This window comes from Strongylocentrotus purpuratus, unplaced genomic scaffold (assembly GCF_000002235.5).
Source record: "Strongylocentrotus purpuratus isolate Spur 01 unplaced genomic scaffold, Spur_5.0 spur5_scaffold_6, whole genome shotgun sequence".
In the NCBI taxonomy this organism is placed as follows: Eukaryota; Metazoa; Echinodermata; class Echinoidea; order Camarodonta; family Strongylocentrotidae; genus Strongylocentrotus; species Strongylocentrotus purpuratus.
This window is the reverse complement of record NW_022145612.1, coordinates 36,314,153-36,340,886: the sequence shown is the minus strand read 5'-3', so window position 1 is coordinate 36,340,886 and position 26,734 is coordinate 36,314,153. Positions and strand designations below refer to the sequence as shown.

Genomic DNA, 26,734 nt, shown 5'->3' with positions numbered 1-26,734 from the left:
AAAAGTTAACTCTTGAAAGAAAATGAAATGAAGGAGGAGAATGAGAAGGAGAATAGGAAGAAGAAGATTTTTAGATTTACTCTGTGTTATGACTGCTAGGTATGGGGGAAACTAGAAGGATTTCCCTTTTCTGGCTCTGTGATATTCAGAGACATTACTAATGTTAGTTCACATCATGGATTTGGTGAAGAGTGTTTTTCATGGTGTATCTAGATGGTTTAAAAGCACAGAAATAATTAGTTCCCTTCAATTAGCTTTGAAAGCTGTATGAGACACCCTACATTGGGTTATTAATCAACGGGGCAAATCCGTTTAAAGGGGAAGTCCACCCTGACACTTCTTCCTTAAAATATACTGTTCTCCTTTTTTCATAATTTTTCATTATTCATAGATTTAATGACATTCATACAATATTATTATTATTATCATTATTAAATGTGAGTTAAGAAAAAATTAGATTCATTTGTGATTTGCTAATGAAAGACTAAAAGTTTGACGAAGTAAAAAAACAAACATATACCCTGCAGCACAGAACATTAAAATTGCATGGCAGTTTCTCATACATTTAGTTTGAACACAAGCCCCTATTTGGGCATCAATCCTTCAAAAGTATTTGGAACTAGATGGAACTTCGACTGCGTGTAGTCGAAAATGAAGCCTCCACCATAGAGCGATTTTCACAAACCAAAACAGAAGCAATTTTTCAAATTCAAGTTTAATTGTAATCCATTAACAGGTTCTCAGAATATCGTGATTACAAACTATTTTTCATATACATGTATGACCCTTTTATCTTTGACCTCGTGGCCCTAAAACGTAATCATTACATTGGCTTTGCAAGATACATACATGTCTCGAGTTTGATGGTAATCCGTCCATCGGTTCTAATTATGTGATCACGAGCTATTTTTGCATACATAATGACCACTGTGACCTTCGACCTTTGACCTTGTGACCCCTAAAATGGAATCAATTTTATTAGCTCTGCAAGATACATACATGACCTAAGTTTGGCAGGAATCCATCAATCGGTTCTTGAGATAACGTAATCACGAATCACCAGAACGGGCAAATGGACGGACGGACAACCCGAAGACATAATAATTCCAGGCAATCCATGACAAATTGAATACAAAGTACTGAATTCTACATCTACATGGACCCTTCCGAAGTTATTGGAACCTTGCCTTTCTTTACAATAAAATCGACACAATTTCTAGTATTCCACCTGCATGTATTAGTAAAACATGGCAACATGTCTGCTTTCAAATACCAATAGAACAAGGCTATTTTATTTTTTAGGTATTTATGAACAATAAAACTTATCCATATTCATTGAATAATCATCTCGGGAGGTTAAACATTTCAAACCACTTTTCCTATAAAGCATTGGCTGGTATAGTCTATATTTTACAGACTGTACTGAACTCCATTACAAAGACACGAGTGGACTAAGCTAGTTTTTCTTATCAAGGTGTTCTTGGAAGACTTGGTCACTTTGAATCATCATTGTCAGAACTGACTGCACTGCTGTCACTCATAAGAAAATTCCCATCTGTTTCATATGCCCTCTACATATCCCCAGACTTCACACAGCACTCCTCTCTGTTCTTGGAAGCAACAGTTACCTAGCATCACCGTCACCAGACCTGACCATGCAGTTAATGCTGGTAACAAGAGTATCCTTTGTTTCATATGTCTTGTGATGTTCCTTCTCTTGACACAACTAAGGTGTTTTTGGAAGCCTAATTCGCCTTGAATCAGTTCCCTCAGAACTGACCTCAGTGGTATTGCTGGTCATAATATTATCCAGCGTGTTTGCCCACTGTTTTGTCTTGACATAGCATTGATCTAAAATGTTCTTGGAGGCCCAATCACCTTCAAAATCATTGTCATCAGAACTGACTGCGCTGCTCTCGCTAGTCATACTATCCTCTAAACATTATGTGCGTGATCCCACTCTTATCATAACATTTATCTATGGTGTTCTTGGAAGCCTAGGTCACCTGGAATCCTCTTCATCAGAACCAACTGCACTGCTCTCGCTGGTTATAATATCCTCTGAACATTATGTGCATGGCCCCACTCTTATCATAGCATTGATCTATGGTTTTCTAATTGGAAGCCTAGGTCACCTGGAATCCTCTTCATCAGAACTGACTGCATTGCTGCTATCGCTGGTCATCAGATCATCTTCTGATATGAGTGTCACATCCGATGCATAGAAATCCAGTTCATCTTGACTGACATGGCCCTCTCCTGATACAAACTCTGCAAACCTGATAGAAGAAGATGTGTCACACCTGTTGGGTTATGTACAACTTCACTATACATGCACAATCACACTGATCTCAATCGACATAAGACATTTTGATATTCTCAGAATCCCCTAAAATAGCATTTAGCAAACTATCAAAATTCTTTAAAAATGTTTAAAAAGAAGTGTGAGAGAGTAATATAATGTTATCACAAGGTTATTTTACTTGGTACACATGCTCAGTACCAAATGAAATATCTTGATTAATGCCAAAAATACACCTCAAGGTCAAGCATACTCGCACCGACTTGTCAAGTTTCGGCTAACTCAGTTCTAAAGGAGCATTTCTAAACAAGTACCTTTATCCATTTACACAAGTCATTGCTTGGTGACCTCTGACACACTTGCATTTGTAAAGCCACCTGCCAATTAACTTGAAAATTACCAATGATGTTTGGTGCTATATATATATATATATATATATATATATATATATATATATATATATATATATATACATGTAAATATACTATATGGTATATTGAATCCTAATGTGTCCCATGGCACTTCCCAAAGTCATCTTAAATATCTCTTATCCTAGCCATGATCTTGTACCTTTTGGGAGATTCCAGCCTTGTGACCGCCTTCCAAGCATTGCACTTAGGACTGCTACAGTACTGCCTCAACTCCTTAAGGGCCTTTTTGGTTTCTTCTCTTCCCTGCTCCTCAAACTCATCAACTGTCAGCAGCCTCGGTGTGGGTCGATGTATCCAGATACTTATGTTCTTTCTGTTTTAACAACAAAACCCTCAAAAGTAAATTGGTACTTTTGACTCAAATATGTGTTTGTTCATGAAAAGTAACAAATGATTTCCTCTAATCTACTGAAAAGTAGCTCAATACAACTTGGTAATCACTCGGTTTTAATGGTTTGAAATATCCTGAGATTAAAATGATGAAACTAACGAAACATATTTTCATAATGACTATGTAATCTACAGCACTTCCCTTTTTCTCTGTCCTCAGCTGTTTGATTAGAAAGATGAAATTTGAATTTAGTCTTGGTGTTTACTGCCAAAATGTCAAATGCATATGAGGCTTCAATTTAATTTAGTTGGTGTATTGTGGCATTGGTAACTAGCACAGTCTTTGTAAACATTGTGTGAGTTACATTGTACAAAACGGAAATAGAAAATTAACATTGCAAATATTGATCTGAATTACTTAAACAAGCACATGGACTAATTGCCTTCACATGCATGATTAGCACAGGTTATAATGCAATAAAATCAAGCTTCATACGCAATGGGCATTAAGGCATTAACAACTAATTACCAACTTCACATTTTATTCTGTAACTCTTGGATCCCTGACATGGCACTAATGTTTTTTGGCAAGGCATTAAAGTACAAGTCCGCTCCAAAAATAACTTATTTTCAATAGAAGCAGAAAAATCTCACAAACCAATCAAAAAAAGTTTGAGCAAAATCAGATAACTAATAAGAAAGTTATGAATTAAAAAAAAAAAGTATGTAAAACTATGAAACAAGTGAAATCACTACACAAATTGGCAATTTTGTTATCAGTTTGTGATGTCATGTCCTCACTATATATCAACTGCTTTATCTATAAAGCGTTTAGAGACTGTATTTTGTGTAAGTGCTATATAAATCCTAGTTATTAATTATTATTAAATTACCAAAAATCAGAAAAAAGAGACAGAGGGATACATGGCACAAATCAACTTACAATGCTCTAATCGATCCTTGTGGTATCCATCTGTACACCAACAAGATTGCAATGATCGCTATAGAAGCCCCCTCTAGCTGAGAACAGTTGTAGATGAATGTAAGCCCGATGAGCTGCAAGCCCCAGCGTAAGATATTCTCAGTGCGCTTGTCAGTGACCGGTCCATAGCGGTAACAGACTGCAAAGCTGATCATCGAGGCCAGGATTATGTAGCCCATGATGTAACCTTTGTACTGGACCGTCAGATAGTTCTCTACTATCCATCGCATGAAGAACCCCACTAAGGCCCATCCTCCGACCAGGAGCGACATGGCACCAGTTTTCTGGAATGGGACAATGTTGGATAGCCTTACTAGTTACTTATATTATGGTATGACATAGAAGCCATTTTGGAAGCATAAAACATCTTGCATTTTGTTTTATTACGGTAAATTTTAATGTTTTGTATTTTCCACATTTGTCATTTATGTTATGGGTCCACCCACTTCCCTCAAGCCATCGGCTTTATCGGGTGTTAATGATCCTGTACAATTCTCAATGTATATATATGTATGTGATTTTTTATGAAATAATAAATTGAATCGAATTGAATTGAATCGAATTGGCTAGAGGTTGTACTGCATATGGAAAATTGGAAATATCAAATAACACAATCAATAATTCTGAAGGCACTATTTAATTCAATTTTAGTTTAAACTTTTATTTCTCATAAAATGTTAGAACAATTTTAAAGCAGAATAATAAATAGTACATTTTCTTAATATGTGTACATGTATACAAAAGAAAAGGGACATTTTTCTCCTACCTTTGGAACCAATCTGCTGAACACGTAGATGAGAATGAGAAGAGATGCTAACACTCCTATGGCTACTCCAGATGAATAGTGAAAGATGTAGTTCCTGATAGAACAATTAAATGTACATTTATAATCAAGACTGGTATCCAAAATCAATACTAACTTTATACACTGCCCTCCAAAAGTTTAGGTACACCTGTAATCAGACATTATTTTCACAATCACTCACATTTCATTTTCATCAGATTGTTGGCGCTGCAACAATTTGGTATCAAACTCAAGAAGTAGACATAATCATTCAAGTTGACACAAATTTTAATGATTGTAAAGCATTTCTGGAGGCAGTGATGCATTAAAACAAGGCAGCCTACCCCATAAATATAATTCCCATTGGAATGAGGTCACAGTTTTGGTCTGTTGTGCAGCATTTTTGCCCTTTCAGCATTCTACAAAATCTGACCATTGTTTGTACTGATGCATATTCACAATTTATAGACTAATAGCTAATAGATCAGTAATACCAGTATTTTGATTAGCACATTTCATAACATGCTTTTATCAAAGCATAAAACTCCTGCAAAAAATTCTCGTTGTATAAGGGCTACCATACAATCAAGCCATCAGGTCAAATGTATGTCACAAAAGGCACTCTGACCTCTGGCCATGAGACTGTAGAACAACTGTAATAGTTTTAACTATGCAGTTATAAATTACAAATAAATCATCTGCCGTATCGTACCTATGTAGTAGGTCAACACTCCTGGCTCACACTCAGCAAATGTTATATTGCACAAAGTGACAGCAATTGATGTTCACACAAATGCAGCACATATCTTTGTAAGAATTGCAACATAGAGGAAAGAACTTGATTATTGTCCTATCCCAACCTCACTCGGGATTAGCCCTTGATACCCCTTGGGCCTTTGCCAGTCTCTCACCAGGCCTGCTCCCCACATATACTCAATTATCGTCCTTTATTCCTTTATTCCATGTTAATGTTACTATTGCAATATTTACGGTAGATGTGTTTTCTGCATTGTTGTACACATTTTACACAGCTGTTTTCTGTGGAGGTAAATGAATTGAACTGAGTAACAAAATGTAAAACTGATTCCAAAACAAATCTGACAAGAAATGAATATCTTGTACAGTGCATGCAATGTTTTTATAAAGTAAAATTAAAATCTATCATCCTCTTCACTGTTCTATACTTGTGCCTTTGCAGAGGATATAGGTTGGGGAAGGTAGGGAGACCTACACACTGTACATACCTACTAAGAGCTGGTGATATGAGGTATAGTGTAAGCCCAATTAGCAATAAACTGAGGTAGAGCACATCAATAGCTGAGAAAGAGAAGGACAAGACCAGTAATTACGAGCAAAAACCATTAACAGCAGCAGCAATGATAAAACAGATCCACTGAAAATATCAAGTTTGGTTAACTTTTCTGTCTACACACAAACATATATACTTATCATAAAATAACTTGACATGTGTACACAATTTTTTAAGATCATTTTAAAATTTCAGCCAATCCTTTGTAATGTGTAGTCTATATGAGCTGCATTGAGATGGTATGATAACTCGGGTTAAGAATCCTGTTTCAAACAAAGTGTCATGATCACTTGTAAATTAAATAGTCTTCGCTATCTCACGAAGATATCAACTTATTTTCATTATCAATGAAAACTTGGAAACCAGTACATTTTCATTTAGTATTAGTTAGTAAGCATTTCTTGTTATTCCATGATACAGATAAGGGTAATATTATACAAATATTCACTGCTCATGAGGATGATGGTGGGAACTATCACTCCCAAGGTGGTGTTCACACCACCGAGGGAGTGGTAGTTCCCACCATCATCCGATTACAGAGCAGTCCATATTTGTTTTATATACCTCATCCTTCATCCCATTAGTTCTAGCTGTATGTTGAGATCTAGCTCTAAAAAACAGGAAACGAGATCAAGAGGAATTCACTCACCAGAATAAGAAAAATCCAACATCAAGTCAAAATTAAAGGCAAGAGTATTGAATTCCTACGCGCTGCGCGTAACCGTGCGCGCGATTGCGGTAGCCTAGCAACTCAAAGAATTTGTGTGTGCGCAACTAAGTCGCGGGAGGGCTTAGGGGTCCTATCCCAGGGTTTGATAGTAAGCTATCAAACCCTCTGACGTAATGATACTTGATAGATCGAAATGCTCTTTGACATGTGATATAGTTTTGACCAATCAGTGAATGACAATCTATGTATGAGGTACATGTATATAATAATCTATTTTGCATTCGTGCCTAAGCTATTTAATCTTCATCTAAAATTAACAATATGTATTTGAACTCTTGTGACTATTGAAAAGTTCTTTGTCACTTAAAAGTCAGAGCTCATTTACACATTATTTACATATCACACCATGAAACATATTGCCTCTTTATATCCATAAGGGCGTTAAACCTATTCACGCAAACATAGCCTTGACGCCTTTCTGGCTCTGGACAGACAATATATCACACAACAATTTAAAAAGAGATGCTGACTTTCCTGATGCAAAGCATGAATTCTAGACCAGTGGTTCTTAATATTTTATGCCCCACAATCCAATCTGACACTACATTTGATATTTGATCTGATCTAAGCAGGGGTCACAATTTAACTCAACCATTAGATGTACTAATAACTAAAATGTGGTCATTTAACTTATGGGATGTTGGGGAGATACATGTAATAGTTTGGACTTGCCCACTTACTTCTCTGATGGGCCACAAGCTCAAATCCTCCAGAAGCAACAACACCCACACAGGTATCTTGGAAAGGGGACAGCCTCTGCTTGGTGGATGACCATGGAGAGAAAAACTGAAGTTTTTTAAAGATCCCGGCAGAGTCTCTAGCGCCCTCAACAGCTGATGCATTGTTACCAATGTAGAGGAGCAGTGTCTCGGATGCCTCCATCGGAGTGAACATAACCTGGTAAAAAAAAGATTAATGAAAGCATTCATTGCAAACTTCAAATTACAAGAGTGACTTACATGTATCATTGGAATCTTGATGGATGTCATAACATCACAAAACATCAAGCCATCCAGTCCCTAATGGTGTTGTCCCATGGCGCCGGCTAAGCCCAACAGCCCCAAAGATTTTATTGTTGTTAGATTTTCCACCGTATCCTCAATGTTTGCATTCCGTCTCCATACCGGATCCGTTCCGTCGCCGGGTCCTTACCAGGTGGGTACCGGACGCTTACCGCCCGAAACACACCCATACCCTTTGCTAAATGTTCGCTCCGCCTTGAAGACGTCACACACTGTATATAAAAGCTGGTTCTCGAGTTCACGGATGTACGTCCTCATCGTTCTTCTGAAAAATTCTTGATAATTCTTCATGATGTCTACACATGGAAGCAAATGTGGCGAAGCGATTTCCAAAGTGGGGAGGGGGGGGGGGGGACACCAACAAAAGGGAGCACTTTCCAGAAAAAAAGGGCACCTACAAAGAAATCTCGAAGCCAAAATACACTGTATACACTTCTTTAGACATTGGTATATACACCTATATTGTGATTGCATTATCAGGTATAATTTCAATATTTGTTTCTCTCAATACATCATACAACATGATGCGTAAGCATCATACTTTGTAGTTGGGTGCGATGGTCTGAATATTCATTTACGAGAGAGGAAAAATTTAAGATTAGTTAGGTAGTAGTGCGGAAAATTACATCTTATAAAGAGGCAAATACCCAGTCCTCATGTGGGTATAAGCACATTCTCATAACGAAAGACTGAAAAGACCTTTGAAAAGTGACATGATTATATCATCTATAAATGCGAGCGAGCAAGCTTTTGAGAGATTGCTCCTACTTTGACAAGTACTTAATGAAACCAAGTACCCGGGGGGCCGTTTCTCGAAACCAACTCCATGACAGTCATATCTTTGTCGCCGACCTACGGAGATGTCATGAAGTGGATAAACCGTTTCACAAAGCCATGACAGACATGACATCGATATATCGCGATACTAGCAGCTCAAGAAGATAGTCTTTGTCACGATTCATTTGATTTACAGTATGAAGAATAACCCAAAACAAGTTTTGGGGCTAAAATTGTTCAAAAAGAAATATATACATATAAATTCTCCTAAAATAAATAATAAAGAGTGTCATTATCATATTTACATCATCAAACGATTTGCATATTTCTGTAAAGATTCTTAAATTGAAGAAAAACGGGTGAGTGTTTTTTTTTTGACAGTCGAATCAAAAGTTAGTTGAAGGATACCGTAATGTGATAGTTTATCAATACATACTTTTTTGTTTATTGTGACGAGGAATTTTAGGCAAAATGTCTTTTCTCAGCCAGTTTTTATTCTAGAGTCTCATAAATACTTGTTATATAATTGATTTGATATTGAAAATATAATTTGGAAGAAGTAATTAGAGAGGGAATAATAATGCACATAGGCCCCAAAGGTATGACGGTATTCTAAGAAAAGACTATGGATCGACTATGGAAAACGGTGTGTAACATTCTTACCTCTCTTACATGTATTTATATGTTATAGTTTAATGATTTGTGATTTAATGTTTATATTCAGCTTTTTAAAGTTTCTGTATAATTTGTATTCTCACTTTTGTACATTTGCATTTCGCATCCCAGAGAATTACGTACCGAACTCGTCTATATTTTTCTCAAAATGATAGTGAAACTAATCGTCCATTTCGCGGCCCATGGAATGGCAACAAACTGACTTGTGATGGCGCTTTACAGCAATTAAAAAGATATGACAAGTTCGGAGCAGTGACAACTCGTTTGTCGCGGAAGTTGTCGCTCATCTTGGCAAAGACGGATTCGTGAAACACTTAGCTGACAAGTTGCGCGACAGTGGCGAGATATCGTTGATCTTGTAGTTATGACGGTTTCGAGAAACGGCCCCCTGGTACTCTATTATGTAATGTATGCCTAATTGCCTATTATGCATTGTATGCCTGGACGAACATGAATCACTGGATTCACTAGCAAGCAACTTGGACTTTTGTTCACACTCTGCCTGTATGCTACTTTGAATAGTAATGTGTACTGCAGTGAGCAATCCTTCATTAAACTCTCAATTAATGAAAAATTTATCAGAAAACACTATCTTAATTAAAAGGAGGATTCCATACAACCCGAATAGTACAGCATCTCACTCTTGCCGTTCAATCAATCAGCATATTGAAAATTTCATAGTACTGAAACAGCACTTCTTAGGATCAAAAGTGATCTTCTTATGTCAATGGACAACCAGAAGATAAGTCTACTGCTTCTCCTTGATATGATGAGACAGTCATTGAAGCCAAGGCCGAGGCTAAGAACTTGGGAATTATCTTTGATGAGCACGCTACTAGAAAATCTCATGTCGCAGGGGTGTGTCGCTCTGCCATGTCATCCATCAGAAAGATAGGTTGAATTTGTACGGTTTTAGACCGGAAGACAACTCTCACTCTCATCCATGCCTTTGTCACTTCTAAACTTGACACATGCAATGCACTTCATCTTAATCTACCTGCCAACGAACTTGTAAATAGCTTCAAAACATAGCAGCCAGAATCACAGAGAGAGCAACTGGTCTCAATTCTACTACATCCCTTCTCCGTAACCTCCACTGGCACCCAATCAACAAGTGGATTCACTTCAAGATCCTCCTTTCAAGTCTCTCTCTAACTCTACCCCTTCTTATTTGTCTGAACTCATTCATACCTACACACCCTACCATGCTCACAGATCCCAGAACAAACATCTTCTTCAGGTTCCTTGTTAGGCTCGTTTTAAAACCCAGTGCTACTGCCGTAGCTCCTTCACCTTCAATGCTCCCACCCTCTGGAACTCTTTCCCGCTTGCCATTAGAACGGCACCTACCATCCAGACCATCGACTGCTGGCTTTACCGGGCAGGTATACGATTAAACGTTTACTCTAAACGAGCCTAGTATATGTCTATAACTTTTAATGTAAAAATAAAATAATTGTTGTATCATTATTTAAGAATGAATTATAATGTTGTTATATTTAGTTATTGTTGTACTACATGTATTTTAGTTAAGATTTTGTCAGAATTTTGTTTGAGGCTAATTCAACAGTAGATAATTATTTAAGCTTTTACATAATACAATGTAAAGCGCATAGAAACATATTTTTTATAATGCGCTATAGAAATATAATTTATTATCATTATTATTATTTAAATTAGGGGCACGTTTAATGATGAGAGGAAAAGGGGACATTTATTGAAAGGGATAAAACAATTATTCAGGGGTGATAGTGAGCAACCCCCCCCCCCTCGAGTAACGAAAAAGAAGGTTTCGGGAGAAAAAAAAATGGCATCGAACAAAAATCCCCCTTAAAGGCTAATTAATGATTTTACAATACATTGCATTGTTTACAGAGAGCTGACCTTCTTCATTATGCACTAATGGTTTGTTACACTGGATACTTACCGTGACACTACTGAGGAATTTGAGAACTAGCCATTCTTTTGAGCCACTGTGGCAGTAGATATGAAACCCAGCTGACTCATTGCTCTTTGTTTCCCATGGAGGGAAGGACTTCTTGGATGGAGAGCTTGCATCTGCTCCCAGTCCCACTGTTGAGAAAGAATTCATATGAATGTGGTCTCAAAATATTACCTTAAAGTTAAAATGCCGTGGCTACAATGTAGCAGTTTCATTACGAGACACAGAACAAAGTTATACTGTTGATATTTAATGTCTTCATACACCCTGTATATGAATAAAAAACAAAGTGTTGGTTTCCACTGCATACGCATTTGCACATTCATTTGGCTTGTTTAATTCCATTCATGAATTCTAAAATAAAAACAAACCCTGGAGAGGTGGGTTTGCACTTTGCAAACCTTCATTATGTCTTTTTTCTCCTCCCCCCTCTTTTTTTTTTTGGGGGGGGGGGGGGGAATTCACACTTACATGAAACTTATGCAAGGGTCACTCTGTGGCCTGGACCCACCCTCCTCAGGTCATCACCTTTCTTCACCTGAGCCAATTATTTGTAACCTCAGGGTTTCACCATCACTTCATGTGCTTTACAAAAAACAAAGGCAAAGCATCACTCTTATCAGCAAATGTGTTAGTCCAGGCTTCACCCTTTGAATTATTTGCATAGGTGATGCTTCACTTTTGTCAGTTTTACATAGGTGTGGCTTCACTTGTGTCAGTTTTCCATAGGTGAGGCTTCACTTTTGTAAGTTTTCGGCCGGTCTGAAGCTTCACCACTGTTTCACCATACTGGCCATTTGCATAGTTCAAGCTTCACCACTGTTTCACCTAAGCCTGAGTCATTACGGTTTTTGTGCTAAACGGTTAACCGTTAAAAGTATACGGGCGGTTTCGTTTAACCGTTTAATAATAATCTGAAAAAGTGAAAATACAGTATTTTTAATAGTGCTGTAGCTCGGAACCCTGCTGGTCTTCAGACTGTCGGGCTGAGCATTCCCAGCCCGGACTATGGCACAAATTGGGTCATCCTGATAAACAGAGACCAGTAATAAACAACATAAAACATGTCTTATTATTCCTTATCTGAATTTGATATCATGATTAACCTTGCAAAGTTACTCTGTGAAGATAGCTGATCTGTGACGTGTTTATATATGCCTTTGCAATGCAATGTTTGCACATGGTCAGGGAGAGAGCTCCCTGCATGTATCATTGCCATATGAAATTATGTGGAAGTGTGTATCACACACACCCAAGACACACCCTGCAATGAGCTGATCCAAGTTAGTGACCAATCAGGAAGGTTCTCTAGCTATGTGGGTGGAGTTTGATACCAGCATAAATTACAGGTTGGTGACCGCGCGTGCTTTCACCGTACCCAGTTCAGTGGGAGGTCAAGAAGCCACGCCCACATGTGTGCATGTGACAAGCATGAGCTCTCCATCTGTGTGTATGTACAGTGTATTTGGGCGCCGGAGGTTTGTGTGTACATGTGTGTGTGACTGAGAGAGCATGCATATGGGCTAGCATGTCCCTGCATGTCCCTGCATGTCCCTAGCATGGACGAGGCAGGGACATGAGTGAAGATCGAAGTAAGAAAGGGTGGCTGTGTTAATCGGCTGAATTGAAGAATGATCAAAAACTTAAATTACTCACAAATAATATCCAAGACTTTGTTGATTGATATTTCTAAAACTTCAATTATTATTGTCATCAATATTTTTGTATTTTATTTATATATGAACATTATTTTAGGGGGCGAGTCGGCAAGGGATGGATATTAATATTGAAAGAGAGAGAGAGAGACTCGGGGGAGAAGGGATGTGAGAGGAACTGACCATCGAATGTGTAAACATTTAGAAAGTTGTGAGCTGAGAGTGCAGTAATAAGAAAAGGTACATGAGCGATGAACACATTGCAGAGAGAAGGGAATAAAGAGGGTGAGAAAAGAGAGAAGGGGGCTGGTTGTTTTATTGTTTACAAATTCATTCATGGGGATAACTGCTGCCAGAAAGCTAGCGCGCAGCGGCCAGGGTGTAATATTACACTGCGGTTTCTTTGATTATCTTTATCATCGGCTATTAGCACATTCCAAAATGAATGCAAATAACGGTTAACCGGAGCGAGAAATGCTAAACGGTTTTGATGCGAGTGCATGAGTGACCGGAATAAAAATTAAATAGTTGTTTTGAAACGCACGATTTCGACATGATTTCGACATATTTTCGACGCGACCGGTAGTGGCTTCGATGTCACATCACCTGAACAAACAAGGCGACCGATTGGATTCGATGTCACATCACCAGAAAAAACAAATTACTCGTCAAAGCTTCACACATTTCATCAATTTGTATAGTAAAGCTTCACCCAATGAAGAAAAACGAACGTTAGGACTTCACTACAACAACAAATAGGTCAGGGTCAGGCTTAGGCGTCGAGTCGACGTCGATATTTGGCGACCTCTGAGGAGGGTGGGTCCAGGCCACAGAGTGACCCTTGCATTAGATGAGAGGTCCTAGGCAACCAAAACAAGACATTTTGATATGCTTATGAAAATTATAAATAAAGAAAACTCATCAACAAAATTATTACCGTATAGTTTCTTATATTCTCAATTAGAGCTGTAAATGTTATTGTAAGGCCTAAATATGGAAAAATGGTTGATTGCATGATTACTTTCAGTTTCAATCTCTAGCATGTCTACAATTTCAGAAATCCTGAACCTCACTGCCTCACTTTGATAAAGGCATCTGAAGTTTCTGAAGTTTTCAATTACAAATAAGGCAGCAGCCCATTGCTCTTTAACATATGGCTTCACTTTCCTCAAAATTCAAGGCAAATCAGCCACCAGCTTAACAGCGATTACCATAATCATTAATCTCTGTGCTCATTTTGATGAAGTCTCAAGTCTTAAAGGAAAATCCAACCTTGATAGGGCTAGAGGAAATTAGCCTGGTTAAGTTCGACTGAAAATGACAAAAATATATAAAAAATATATAAAGATGAACAGTAGTCAGTAGGCCTAGAATCTAGGGCACTTTATACAGTGCGTCCAAGAAAAACGAAACCGAGAATTATCTAATGTTTTATTAATATAACTTAATCAAAATTACAATTAATAAATGACACATATTTGTAAAGCTTAGATCTTCTTACTTACTTACTTACTTTGATGTTGAATTGTAAAGATAAACTTATTTGCCCCTCCAGGTAATGCTATTTCTCTGGTATGGACTGTACTTAAGGGGGTGGCTGTACCAATATTTCCAAAGGATGGATTTGAACTGATTTACAGTTGTTGCTCTGACTGCTGAGTCTGGTAAGGAATTTTGTCATTTGAATTTTAATGCAACTCATATGATGCATATTTCATGCATGAGTGATTAAAAACAATTTGAAGAAAGGGTACCAAAAAGTGATTTGGCAACTGGTATCTGAATTTCAAAAAGAAAATTTTGTTTCCATGCAGAAAGCTCAGTTTCTGCCCTTTAGTTTTATATGACACCTCAATCAGGAAAAATGAGCCAGGAATAACAAAGTTCTGTTTAAACTAATTTTGTTAAACTTAGTTTTAAACGAATTCGTTTTCACTGACTGCCTGCCATAGCATCAAACAACAAACTCTGTTTTGTTGACGATCAGCCATGCATGAAGTCTTTCGTTTTCTTTGTTGTTCTTTGTTGCTTCATCACCTTGAAGCAGCACTAGCTTGGGAACAACTTTAGAATACCCCACCATGCGAACTAAAGGTTTTTTTTTGATCCGCCAACCCAACGCTTCAACTTGTTAAAGTACTACAACTTGGTGCCGAGATATAGACTAGTCTTGAATGGAAATCGCAATCGTGCCGCCAACGTGCCAACGAGCCAACATGAGTTGAGAGACTGAATTTATATCGCCAACGTGCCAACGAGCCAACATGAGATGAGAGACTGAATTTATATCGCCAACGGCCAACGTGCCAACGATCCCGAGCCAACATGAGTTGAGAGACTTGAATTTATATAGCCAACGTGCCAACGAGCCAACATGAGTTGAGAGACTTGAATTTATATCGCCAACGTGCCAACGTGCCAACGAGCCAACATGAGTTGAGAGTTTTGAATTTATATCGCCAACGTGCCAACGTGCCAACGAGCCAACATGAGTTGAGAGACTTGTATTTATATCGCCAACGTGCCAACGTGCCAACGAGCCAACATGAGTTGAGAGACTTGAAGTTAAATCGCCAACGTGCCAACGTGCCAACGAGCCAACATGAGTTGAGAGTCTTGAATTTATATCGCCAACGTGCCAACGTGCCAACGAGCCAACATGAGTTGAGAGTCTTGAATTTATATCGCCAACGTGCCAACGTGCCAACGAGCCAACATGAGTTGAGAGACTTGAATTTATATCGCCAACGTGCCAACATGAGTTGAGAGACTTGAAGATAAATCGCCAACGTGCCAACGTGCCAACGAGCCAACATGAGTTGAGAGACTTGAATTTATATCGCCAACGTGCCAACGTGCCAACATGAGTTGAGAGACTTGAAGTTAAATCGCCAACGTGCCAACGTGCCAACGAATCAACATAAGTTGAGAGACTTGAATTTATATCGCCAACGTGCCAATTACGTGCCAACGAGCCAACATGAGTTGAGAGACTTGAATTTATATTGCCAACGTGCCAACGAGCCATAGTTGAGAGACTTGAAGTTAAATCGCCATCGTCTTGGAAAAGGGCTTATGAGAATGAAAAGAGACTGTTTTCATAAATAAAAAGGAGACTGTTTTCACAGATGAAAAAGGGCATTTATGAGAAAGGGAAGGGGCTCTTTTTTAAATGGGGGCGCTTATTAGAAAGGAAAGGGGGCACATGTGAAAATATAAGGTGCGCTTATCAGATTTGAATAGGGCAATTATCAGAGGTGAAAAGGGGCGCTTCTCGTATCTGAAAAGAGGCACTTAAATTATTACAGATTATAAAGGGCACTTATGAGAATGGAAAATGAACACTTAATGGGAACTTGTCGAACGAAAAGGGGTACGTGTAAAGAAGAGGGTTTTTATGTCAGAGGTGGAAAGGGGAAGGGGCACTTTTAAATATTAATAGGGGCACTTTTCAAAGTAAAAGGGGCACTTCTTACAAAGTTAAAAGGGCACTTTTCCTGTTTTAAAAGGGGCACTTTTGGAGAACTTGATAAAGTGGGGGGGGGGCACTGTGCCCCCCTCCCGGGAGCGCCGCCTACAACGTACATCACACATAATTATGTGTATATATACTTTTATAAACGTTATAATTTTAAATGAAAGTTTCGCTTGTACCAGTTAAATATTCGTCTAATAGTAAAATATCCTAAGCACTAAATGACTTATCGAAACTGTTTTATACTCGACCAAATGTAAAACGTTTTGTTAACTATAAAGGTCAGGCGATATTCATCCTATTTCATATACAATCATATGAACGAATTATCTCATGACTGCTCTCCTAATTTGGTAAGTGGGTTATTTACATAATATGTTTGCCATTTTCTCTGTTATTTATTTTGGTTTACAAAATATTAACGCTGTTGATTATGCTTCAACTGCAAGCTTGACTGCTGATACCGAGTGATAAGTTATACTTATAATGATAGTGAAACAAGGCATTTCCAGAATCTGTAGTAGTACCTATTAGTAGTACTACTACTACTACTAAAGTTCAAAGCTTGCGCGCTTCGCGCGAGAGGGGAAAACTGATTTCAGACAAGGATTAATAAGAGTCGAGAATGGTACAACGAATCGTCTTCTTTCTCTATGAATTTAATGAAACGTCAAAGCTTGCGCGCTTCGCGCGAGAGGGGGGGGGGGTGGGAATGATTTCAGACAAGGATTAAGAGTTAAGAATGGTACAATGAATCGTCTTTTTTTTCTAATAATTTTTGAAAGGTCAAAGCTTACGCGCTTCGCGCGGGGTTTCCATATCCAACGCTCCTTATGTATTTGTTTGTTTAAAACTTCATTTATCTTCTTTTTCTAATTTCCTCATGTTATTCTTTATTTCTCTTTCTTTTCCATTTACATTTTGCTTATTAGCACCTGTCTTTCCTTATGGTATTTTTTATTTCCTCCTTCTTTTAAATTTTCTTTCCATATTATTTTGTTTAATCTTCCATTTCTATCTTTCCACAAGTTATTCTTTGTTTTAAACACCCAAGGACACCAGGTCCCCGTCACCCTAGGCACTGGAGTTTGCGTTACCTGTAACTCTCACCCTAATCCTAACCCTAGGACACCGGGTCCCGCGTCACCCGAGGACACCGGAATTTGCGTTACCCTAACTCTAACTCTCACCCTAACCCTAACCCTAGGACACCAGGTCCCGCATCACCCTCCGGAGTTTGCGTTACCCTAACTCTCACCCTAACCCTAACCCTAGGACACTGGGTCCCGCGTCACCCTAAGACACCGGGTCCCGCGTCACCCTAGGACGCCGGAGTTTGCGTTACCCTAACTCTCACCCTAACCCTAACCCTAGGACACGGGTCCCGCGTCAGCCTAGGACACCGGGTCCCACGTCACCCTAGGACAACGGGTCCTGCGTCACCCTAGGACACCGGAGTTTGCGTTACCCTAACTCTAACTCTCACCCTAACCCTAACCCTAGGACACCGGGTCCCGCGTCACCCTAGGACACCGGGTCCCGCGTCACCCTAGGACACCAAAGTTTGCGTTACCCTAACTGTCACCCTAACCCTAACCCTAGGACACCGGGTCCCGCGTCACCCTAGGACACCGGGTCCCGCGTCACCCTAGGACACCAGGTCCCGCATCACCCTAGGACACCGGGTCCCGCGTCACCCTAGGACACCGGAGTTTGCGTTACCCTAACTCTCACCCTAACCCTAACCCTAGGACACCGGGTCCCGCGTCACCCTAGGACACCGGAGTTTGCGTTACCCTAACTCTCACCCTAACCCTAACCCTAGGACACCGGGTCCCGCGTCACCCTAGGACACCGGGTCCCGCGTCACCCTAGGACACCGGAGTTTGCGTTACCCTAACTCTCACCCTAACCCTAACCCTAGGACACCGGGTCCCGCGTCACCCTAGGACACCGGAGTTTGCGTTACCCTAACTCTCACCCTAACCCTAACCCTAGGACACCGGGTCCCGCGTCACCCTAGGACACCGGGTCCCACGTCACCCGAGGACACTGGAATTTGCGGAGTTCGCGTTACCCTAACTCTCACCCTAACCCTAACCCTAAGACACCGGGTCCCGCGTCACCCTAGGACACCGGAGTTTGGTTACCCTAACTCTCACCCTAACCCTAACCCTAGGACACCGGGTCCCGCGTCACCCTAGGACACTGGAGTTTGCGTTACCCTAACTCTCACCCTAACCCTAACCCTAGGACACTGGGTCCCGCGTCACCCTAGGACACCGGGTCCCGCGTCACCCTAGGACACCGGAGTTTGCGTTACCCTAACTCTCACCCTAACCCTAACCCTAGGACATCTGGTCCCGCGTCACCCTAGGACACCGGGTCCCGCGTCACCCTAGGACACCGGGTCCCGCGTCACCCTAGGACACCGGAGTTTGCGTTACCCTAACTCTCACCCTAACCCTAACCCTAGGACATCTGGTCCCGCGCCACCCTAGGACACTGGAGTTTGCGTTACTAACTCTAACCCTAACCATAGGACACCGGGTTCCGCGTTACCCTAACTCTCACCCTAACCCTAACCCTAGGACACCGGGTCCCATTTCTGTTTGATTTTCTTTGTCTTTTGCAGTTTTACAAATATAAAACAAACAAAACATTTTTATACATGACAAAAGAGAATATGTGAAACAAAGTAAGGTTGGCTGTAACTAATCAGAAACATCAGGTTTATTTTTTATTGCTTGATTTTCTTTTTCTTTTTCAGTTTTACAAATATATAACAAACAAATCATTGAACATTTATACATGACAAATGATTAAACAAAGTAAGGTTGGCCGTAACTAATCGAAAACATCAAACAGGAGGGTTGACAAAGTAAGCAAAGCTTGATAGTATGACTACCCTCAATGGATACATAATAATACAAATATGGAGACAAAAATATTGGTAAAATGGAAAAAAGAGAGAGAGGGAGAAAAAAGGGAAGAAAAAAAATTAGTAGGGGGTGTACATCAAAATGTACAGATTTTTGTGGTAGATGGATTTTTATTGATATATTATGGTTATAGTATATTATTCCTCTATTCCTCTTTTCTTGTTTTCAATTTGTTTTACCCACGACCACTTCTTCTTCTTCTTCTTCTCCTTTGATCTTCATCTTCTCAATTAAACCACAAAGATATTTATGGTCTTCTTTGAAGGCGTCACTGTGCAACACTCTCTAACAGTGATTAACAGTAAATTCTCCCAACGTTTTTTTCTCTGAAACTAAGACATAAATCAGGCATTAAAAAATCTTAACGCTATATTGAGCCAATTCACTGCTTTGCCGATTTACATTCACCTAACGTTACCATGTGCGCATGCGCACCCTCATTGTTATCATTGTTGTAGTATTATTCCTCGATCTATTCCCCTTTCTTTTGTTTTCAATTTGTTTTACCCACGACCACTAGGCCCTACTTGTTCTCCGATCTTCATCTTCTCCCATTTCTCTTATTCTTCTTTTTAATATTATCAATAATGATAATATTAATAATAATAATTCTCTTTAATTCTCATCTGTCTTCGGACTATAGACTCTTTCTATTGTTCTGTACTTCATTCCTCTCTCCTTTGATGACTTTGCCAGGATTGGGTTGTCTGCCAACGATGTCCACACTGTGTGACGTCACCAAACCCTGTGCGTAGCACATCGTTGGTCGTTGTCTCTCACCAACATGCATGTGTTGAACAAAACTTTGCCGAGATTGTTTTGCCTGCCAACGATCCTACGATGTCCGAGGCGCAGAAGGGGAGGGGGGGGGGGCGGGGGAGGAAACTGAATTAGGACATAAAATAAGAGTCTGTATGATACAACAAATCGTCTTCTTTCTCTAATAATTAAAGCTAAAACCTTCCATGCTTTGCGCGGGGGGAGGGGGGGGGAGGGGGGGGGGGGGGGGGGGGGGGGATTAATGAAACACCAAAGCTTCCACGCTTCACGCAGGAGGGGGGAACCTGACTTCAGACAAGGATTAAGAGTCGAGAATGGTACAACGAATCGTCTTCTTTCTCTAATAATTTAATGAAAGGTCAAAGCTTGCGCGCTTCGCGCGAGAGGGGGGGGGGGGGGGGGGGGGGGGGGGGGGGGGGGGGAGTGGCGGGAACTGAATTCAGACAAGAATAAGGAGTCAAGAATGGTACATCAAATCGTCTTCTTTCTCCAATAATTGATGAAAGGCAAATTAAAGCTTCCGCGCTTTGCGCGGGCGGGGAAAAACTGAATTCAGACAAGAAATAAGAGTCGAGAATGGTACAACAAATCCTCTTTGTTTTCTAATTATTAATGAAATTTCAATCACCAGCGGTGTGCCAACGTACTGACAATGGATCATAAATCGCCATCATGCCAACGTACGTACTAACGCTGAAACATGAAGTTAATAACGTGACATTTCAATCATTAATTTCATATCGCATTAATTTGAAACAGCTCCCCCAAGTACTTTTAAATGAATAAAATTGTAAATCTCCATCGTGCCTAGAAAGACAAATGTGAATGTTATATTCCTTATTCGGTCAATGGCCAGATGACGGACGGACCAATTACGTGCCAACGCTCCTTATTTCCTATATTTTTTTCGTTTGGCAATGAGGGACGGGCCAACGTGCCAACGCGCCAACGCGCCTTATTTCCTTTCTTTGTTTGCCATTTAAAGTACACCACAAGTTCCTGATTTTTTCCCCCCATTACTTTTAGGCTACTTATTTCATATTTTAATTCAGTTGGTCAATGAGGGACGGGCCAACGTGCCAACGCGCCAACGCGCCTTATTTCCTTTCTTTGTTTGCCATTTAATGGACACCATAAGTTTCCGATTTTTTTTCACTCTTTACTGATACTTTCCAACAGTTGTTAGACCTACATTGCTTTTTGACGATTTTCAAGCAATATAAAGAGTAAAACATTCCAACTAAGGTGAGAACATCTTTAACAATCTATAAATAAAATACTTTGATGTGTAAGAGGTAATAGGAAGGAGTTAAAACATAACAAATAACCATATTTCCATGCTCGACTTGATGCGTTAGCAAATTCAGAAACTGGTCACGAATACGAAAGGAAGGGACTACACTAAATTGGTACGTTGGCGCGTTGGCGACCAACGGAGATACTAGGTTTAGGTGGGGTATTCTAAAGTTAAGCCCTAGCTTGCACTGTATCTGGAAGAAGAAAGATCAGACATCTCAATCTGATCATAATGGTTTCATCCGCGACCGGTTATACCATTCACAATATTGCCAATTCAAACAATGTGAAAAGCAAAATCACACACAAATAACTCTGCAAGTCGCCAAGTGCAACTCAACTTCTCGTTAGCTATTATTACTTTTGTTAGGTAGGAGAGTATTAAAAAGATTAATGCGTAATATTCACCATGCAATGAACCACAGCAGTACAGCAGGAAAGTCAAACTCAGGAAAGATATGTTTCCCATCTTCGGTTAGGCCTAAAATACTAAATCAAAATTCAAATTCATCGAAGCTTCATGCAACCAATGCAACGCTAACGTCCAATGCACGGCAAGTAGACTAGCTATGCCTATGCTGAGCTGTGAATTGTAAATATTTATGAATAATGAAGTAAGACTAAATTGTAATTATTTATAAATAAAGAAACTTGGTGAAGAATTATTTACAAATAAAAATATACATTTACTTGCATTATATGTAAATAATGGTTATTATTTGTTAAATAATGATTAGCTAGTCTACATAACATATAATTCGTCTATATGATAGTTCTACAAACGGCGCCTCATAGCTAGCTAGCAAATCCCAAAACAGATGATCGGATGATCGTGTAGAGAGAGAATATGAGAAGGGCTCTAATTATTACCGTCTCCATAATAGAATTTCTTACCGGGGGGGGGGGGGGAGGGGGGCACAACATGCGCGGATCCAGGTGGGCCGAGCGGGCCTTGCCCCCCCCCCCCCGCCAAAAAAAAAAAAAAAATGTGGAGCCCCACAGAATACCCCCCCCCCCTATTTTTTTGTATATCTTTGACTATGTATGTATGACACAAGTATATTTCTAGCCCCCATATAGTCCCTCCTCTTAGTTAATTAGGTACCCCCTCCTGCGAGAGTGGCCTCACCCACAACTAACCTAAACACACCAGCTGGGATACCAGGAGTGGCTTCTCACTTTGTTTTTGCCACGCATCTCAGTCAACACCTTTCTTATTTTGTCTTCCTTTCATAGGTAAGAAAGAATCTTATATTATTCAATTGTGTTATATTCTTGTTGTTCATAATATGTGTATTTCTAAACTATTAGCTTCACTATTCACATATCTTGTATTACTGTGTAAAAAGAGATATTAATGATCTTTGCCAATGACTTGTTGGATTATATGACATGTGGACTATGAGAGGAAATATAAGAAATGCCATGTGGGAAGAGATGCCATGTGGGAAGAGATAATGTCATTGATGAACTTAGTAATCACTTGTAGAAATGATAGGAAAGTATTATCGTGTGTGTGAGATTGATGATTATGTTGTTTGATTTAGACAACATTTTAAGTAAGTTTTGAGAAGAGAATATACTTTATTACTGTCAGTATATTTGTCTTTTGCTCGATATTCATGTGTATATATATATTCTTAGCCAAGGACATGTGCCATTTACTATGCATTATGCCAAAGCACATTGTTATATATTCTAGTTTGGTTAGATACAGTTTTAATAGCGAAATGAGTGGTTCAAGTCCAGATTATCTTTAACTTTCAGTATTATGGTATGAGTGAGCAGTCAGTCCGCAACGCCCGCGATAATTAGGCAGAATGCCCAAATTTACACAGCACCCGGAAGTGCGATAAACCGTCGTATTTCGTGTCCCGCGATTTGCGAGATTTCGTGAGACTTTTGCACAGGTCAACAAACTTTATCACAGCTGCTATGGCTTTTACTGTGCTGCGTAGCATGTAGGGGTAAGTGAATCTCCATACTTTTCTACGTATTTTGATATGAAATTTTCCTAATTTTACCGCATCTAAGTGATTGTAAATATTCATTGAAATGTGTCCATATTTTCCTTCTTTCATAGGAGGTATTCTGACATTACCTTGCATTTAGCGTGTTCCTGACTGGTATTAGCAATGTTTTTCCCCAATTTTTTGATTTTTCACAAGAAAAATGTTGGCAGAAGTGAAAAAGCGCAGAGTTCAATTGATGCACGATGTATTTTATTAGCTTTTATGGCCATGAAAGTTACACATTTTTCGATTTTCAACCGGAAGTTGTGTGACGGCTACGTTAAAATCACTCATTTTTGCCGATATGGCGCGAAAAGTGTACGTTTCGCCAACATGGCCGCACTATTTCGTAGTCATCACCGTGACCGCGTACCGGTCCCATACATAGCCTTTTCTGTACCGATCCGGCATAAAACAAAGCCATATCTGATCTGGGGCCCTCGACTTACGTGTACTATTCCATTAAATTAGCAAGCTCTCTTGATAATATTTATGCTTAATCCATTTTATTTTTACACGAATTTAACAGTCAACTGTGAGAGTTAAACAGTGACTCTGGCGTCTGGTCAGACTCAGATAATTATATTATTAATTTAGGGATTCTCAAACTAGATCTAGGTCTAGTTTGGTTGTGCCTTTTGTTTTGGTTCTGGTCAACTCAAACTTTACAACCAGCCATAGAAATAAGCAGCATTTCCCTTGTGCGAGTTGTATTATGATTATGAACAAAGCAGAATTGAAACAAAAAGCCAAAGTTAAACACTTACATTTTACAACTTGTGCACATGTGGAAAAATGAAGGGAAAATTTCATGAATTTGACACCTGTAATTTGTTTTCATTAAAAACAATTTTTTAATGCAAGCAGGTTTTGTCTACCATAAATTGACAGCTACTTTCATCAGATCTTTTAAAATCCCCATACCTGAACTAAGCAATTTTATATTCCTTCTTATCATTTGTCATTTGCCAGGACCGAAGAATACAAGAACAGCTTCTATCCTCGTAATGGAATCAACTACGAGCCGGCAGCCACCATCATCAAAGTCAACATCAGCCAAGTCTTTCCATACCAAAGTTTGGAGCTACATGCAGAATGACCACTCAGCGCAGCTGTACACAGGCGGGCTAGAGCGTCGATGTGGCTCTACTTCATCTAAAAATTAGATGATGTCTGCAACCAACTGTATTTTTATGAGCACCTTTTTATTTTTATTTTTGAACTCTGCACCCTCAGTTGTGATGTTTGTTGACAGTTTGCGATGCCACGGAAGTCTGGACGTATATAACAATTGGTCCTGTCCAGAACCACCTTAGATGTAGATGTTGTTGTTTTTCTGACGGATGCACTCAACCATCGAACTTGCGGAACATTGACAACAAATTAGCTAAGACACAGACTTCACACATCAGTCTCCATTGCATTCCTGAATCAGCGTTTGCTAGACTTCACATACATGTAGGAACAAACAATCTTGAAAGCGGAGTTTGGGAGAAGGACAAGAAGGATTTTGTTCAGCTTATTCTTTCAGTAAAAGAAAAATCCATTTCAAGTGATTACATTTTTGTATCTCTGATAGTGATACTTCGAAGGTGGGATTCCTGAGCTTTACATGAACAAAGCATTTATTATAATAAAAAACTGATTGAACTGTCACCGTTATACAATTTAAAGATGTTTTACTCGGATAACACTTTTATTCTTAGTGACACATGTTATGCAAGTAATGGTCTCAAGCAGGGTAAAAATTAGTACTTATTTTTCGGGGGCTACTTTTCAAGCTTGCCTGCGTAAAAATAACACTCTAAAATTTGTTTTGCATTGAACTTTATGCAAATTTATGGGGGCTCTTTTCTGATCTTCGGGGGCTATTTCGTCCTGAGCCCGTGTATTTTTTTCACTGGTCTCAAGTTCTCAACATACAAGTCAAAGTCAGTTTATAAATAAATATGAATATTATAAAATGGAAATATTATTCCTAGTCCAATTTCATTTATAATTATTTATCATTAGTAGGAGTCTTAATAATATATTTTGTGTTTAGCCGGCTATGGTGATGATGACGATGGCAATGATCATGATGGCTATGGTGATGACGGTGATTATGATGATGGTGATGGCTATGGTGATAATACTGACGGTGATTATGATGATGGCAATGGTGATAATGCTGACAGTGATTATGATGATGATTGTGATGGCTATGGTAATAATGCTGACAGTGATTAGGATGATGATTATGATGATTGTGATGGCTATGGTGATAATACTGATGGTGATGATCATGATGGCTTTGGTGATTATGATGATGGCAATGGTGATGGCAATGATCATGATGGCTATGGTGATAATGATGATGGTGATGGCAATGATCGTGATGGCTATGGTGATAATGCTGACGGTGATTATGATGATGGTGATGGGGATGATCATGATGGCTATGGTGATGATGCTGATGGTGATTGTGATGATGGCAATGGTGATGGCGATGATCATGACAGTGATTATGATGGTGATGTTAATAGTGGTGATGGTGATGTTAATAGTGGTGGTGATGATAATGATCGTGATGGCGATGATGACTTTGATGATTGTGATAATGATGTTGAAGGTGAAAATTAAAATATTAATTTTATTTGCGCCCTTTCAACCCACCACACATTAAAAATGTTATCCGATAGTCATTACCATACAAACAAAAACAGAAAATAAATGATCAGATATATATTTTGCGGGTCACTATAAAACAAAAACAAACAGAAAAGAGAATAAGGGAAAGAATTTTGTAATTATTTTATTTTTTAAAAATACACATGAACTGGAGTTACATAAATTGACAAAAGAAACATCAAATAAAATATTACTATCAAAGAATGCCTGGGGATTACCAAAATAAATTGATGTTTAAGGCTCTTCTCATGTCATTGATTAGTCCATGGTTTACAATTTAAATAAAAACACATTTCAGAACTTTTACAACCTACCGCCTGCAATACAGCCATGAAATTTAAAAGCAGGGATGGGAACAATCATATTTTCATTTTTCAATGACAATACCAATGCCAATCGCTTCCCCCCCCCCCCCCCCGAAAGTTTGTATTTTCACAAATATACATTTGAGAAAGAAAATGTATCTTCTTTGTTAAAATGATATCAAAGCCTGGCCAAAAATGACACATAAAGACACTTAAACCCTTCCCACTGTCCCCTATTCATTCTAGAGGTGGTATTCTATAGTGTACTTGAGTGCGTATCCGCATCCAACTTGTACTCTGCAGCTCTGTAGACTT

The 26,734-nt window shown here is 39.2% G+C and overlaps 1 protein-coding gene and 1 long non-coding RNA gene across 3 annotated transcripts; one reads left to right on the top strand and one right to left on the bottom strand.

Moving 5' to 3' along the window:
- Positions 1-947: 947 nt before the first annotated feature.
- On the bottom strand, positions 948-21,995 carry LOC590820 (nuclear envelope integral membrane protein 1). Of its 2 annotated transcripts, none has more exons than XM_011676723.2 (8): positions 21,841-21,995; positions 11,270-11,415; positions 7,549-7,765; positions 6,074-6,146; positions 4,812-4,905; positions 4,007-4,329; positions 2,873-3,046; positions 948-2,303 (listed from the first exon to the last, which is right to left on the bottom strand). In XM_011676723.2, exons 1-8 carry the CDS (start codon positions 21,899-21,901, stop codon positions 2,132-2,134), a joined length of 1,260 nt encoding a protein of 419 aa, XP_011675025.1. In that variant the 5' UTR covers positions 21,902-21,995; the 3' UTR covers positions 948-2,131. The 2 variants fall into 2 exon arrangements, with proteins under 2 accessions (XP_011675025.1, XP_795501.3); XM_790408.5 differs by having other exon boundaries at positions 948-2,279.
- Positions 21,996-23,216: 1,221 nt separating this feature from the next.
- LOC105438365 lies at positions 23,217-25,100 on the top strand. The gene is made up of 2 exons (XR_970931.2): positions 23,217-23,399; positions 24,417-25,100. It is a non-coding gene; the product is annotated as an uncharacterized LOC105438365 (long non-coding RNA).
- The last annotated feature ends 1,634 nt before the right edge of the window (positions 25,101-26,734 follow it).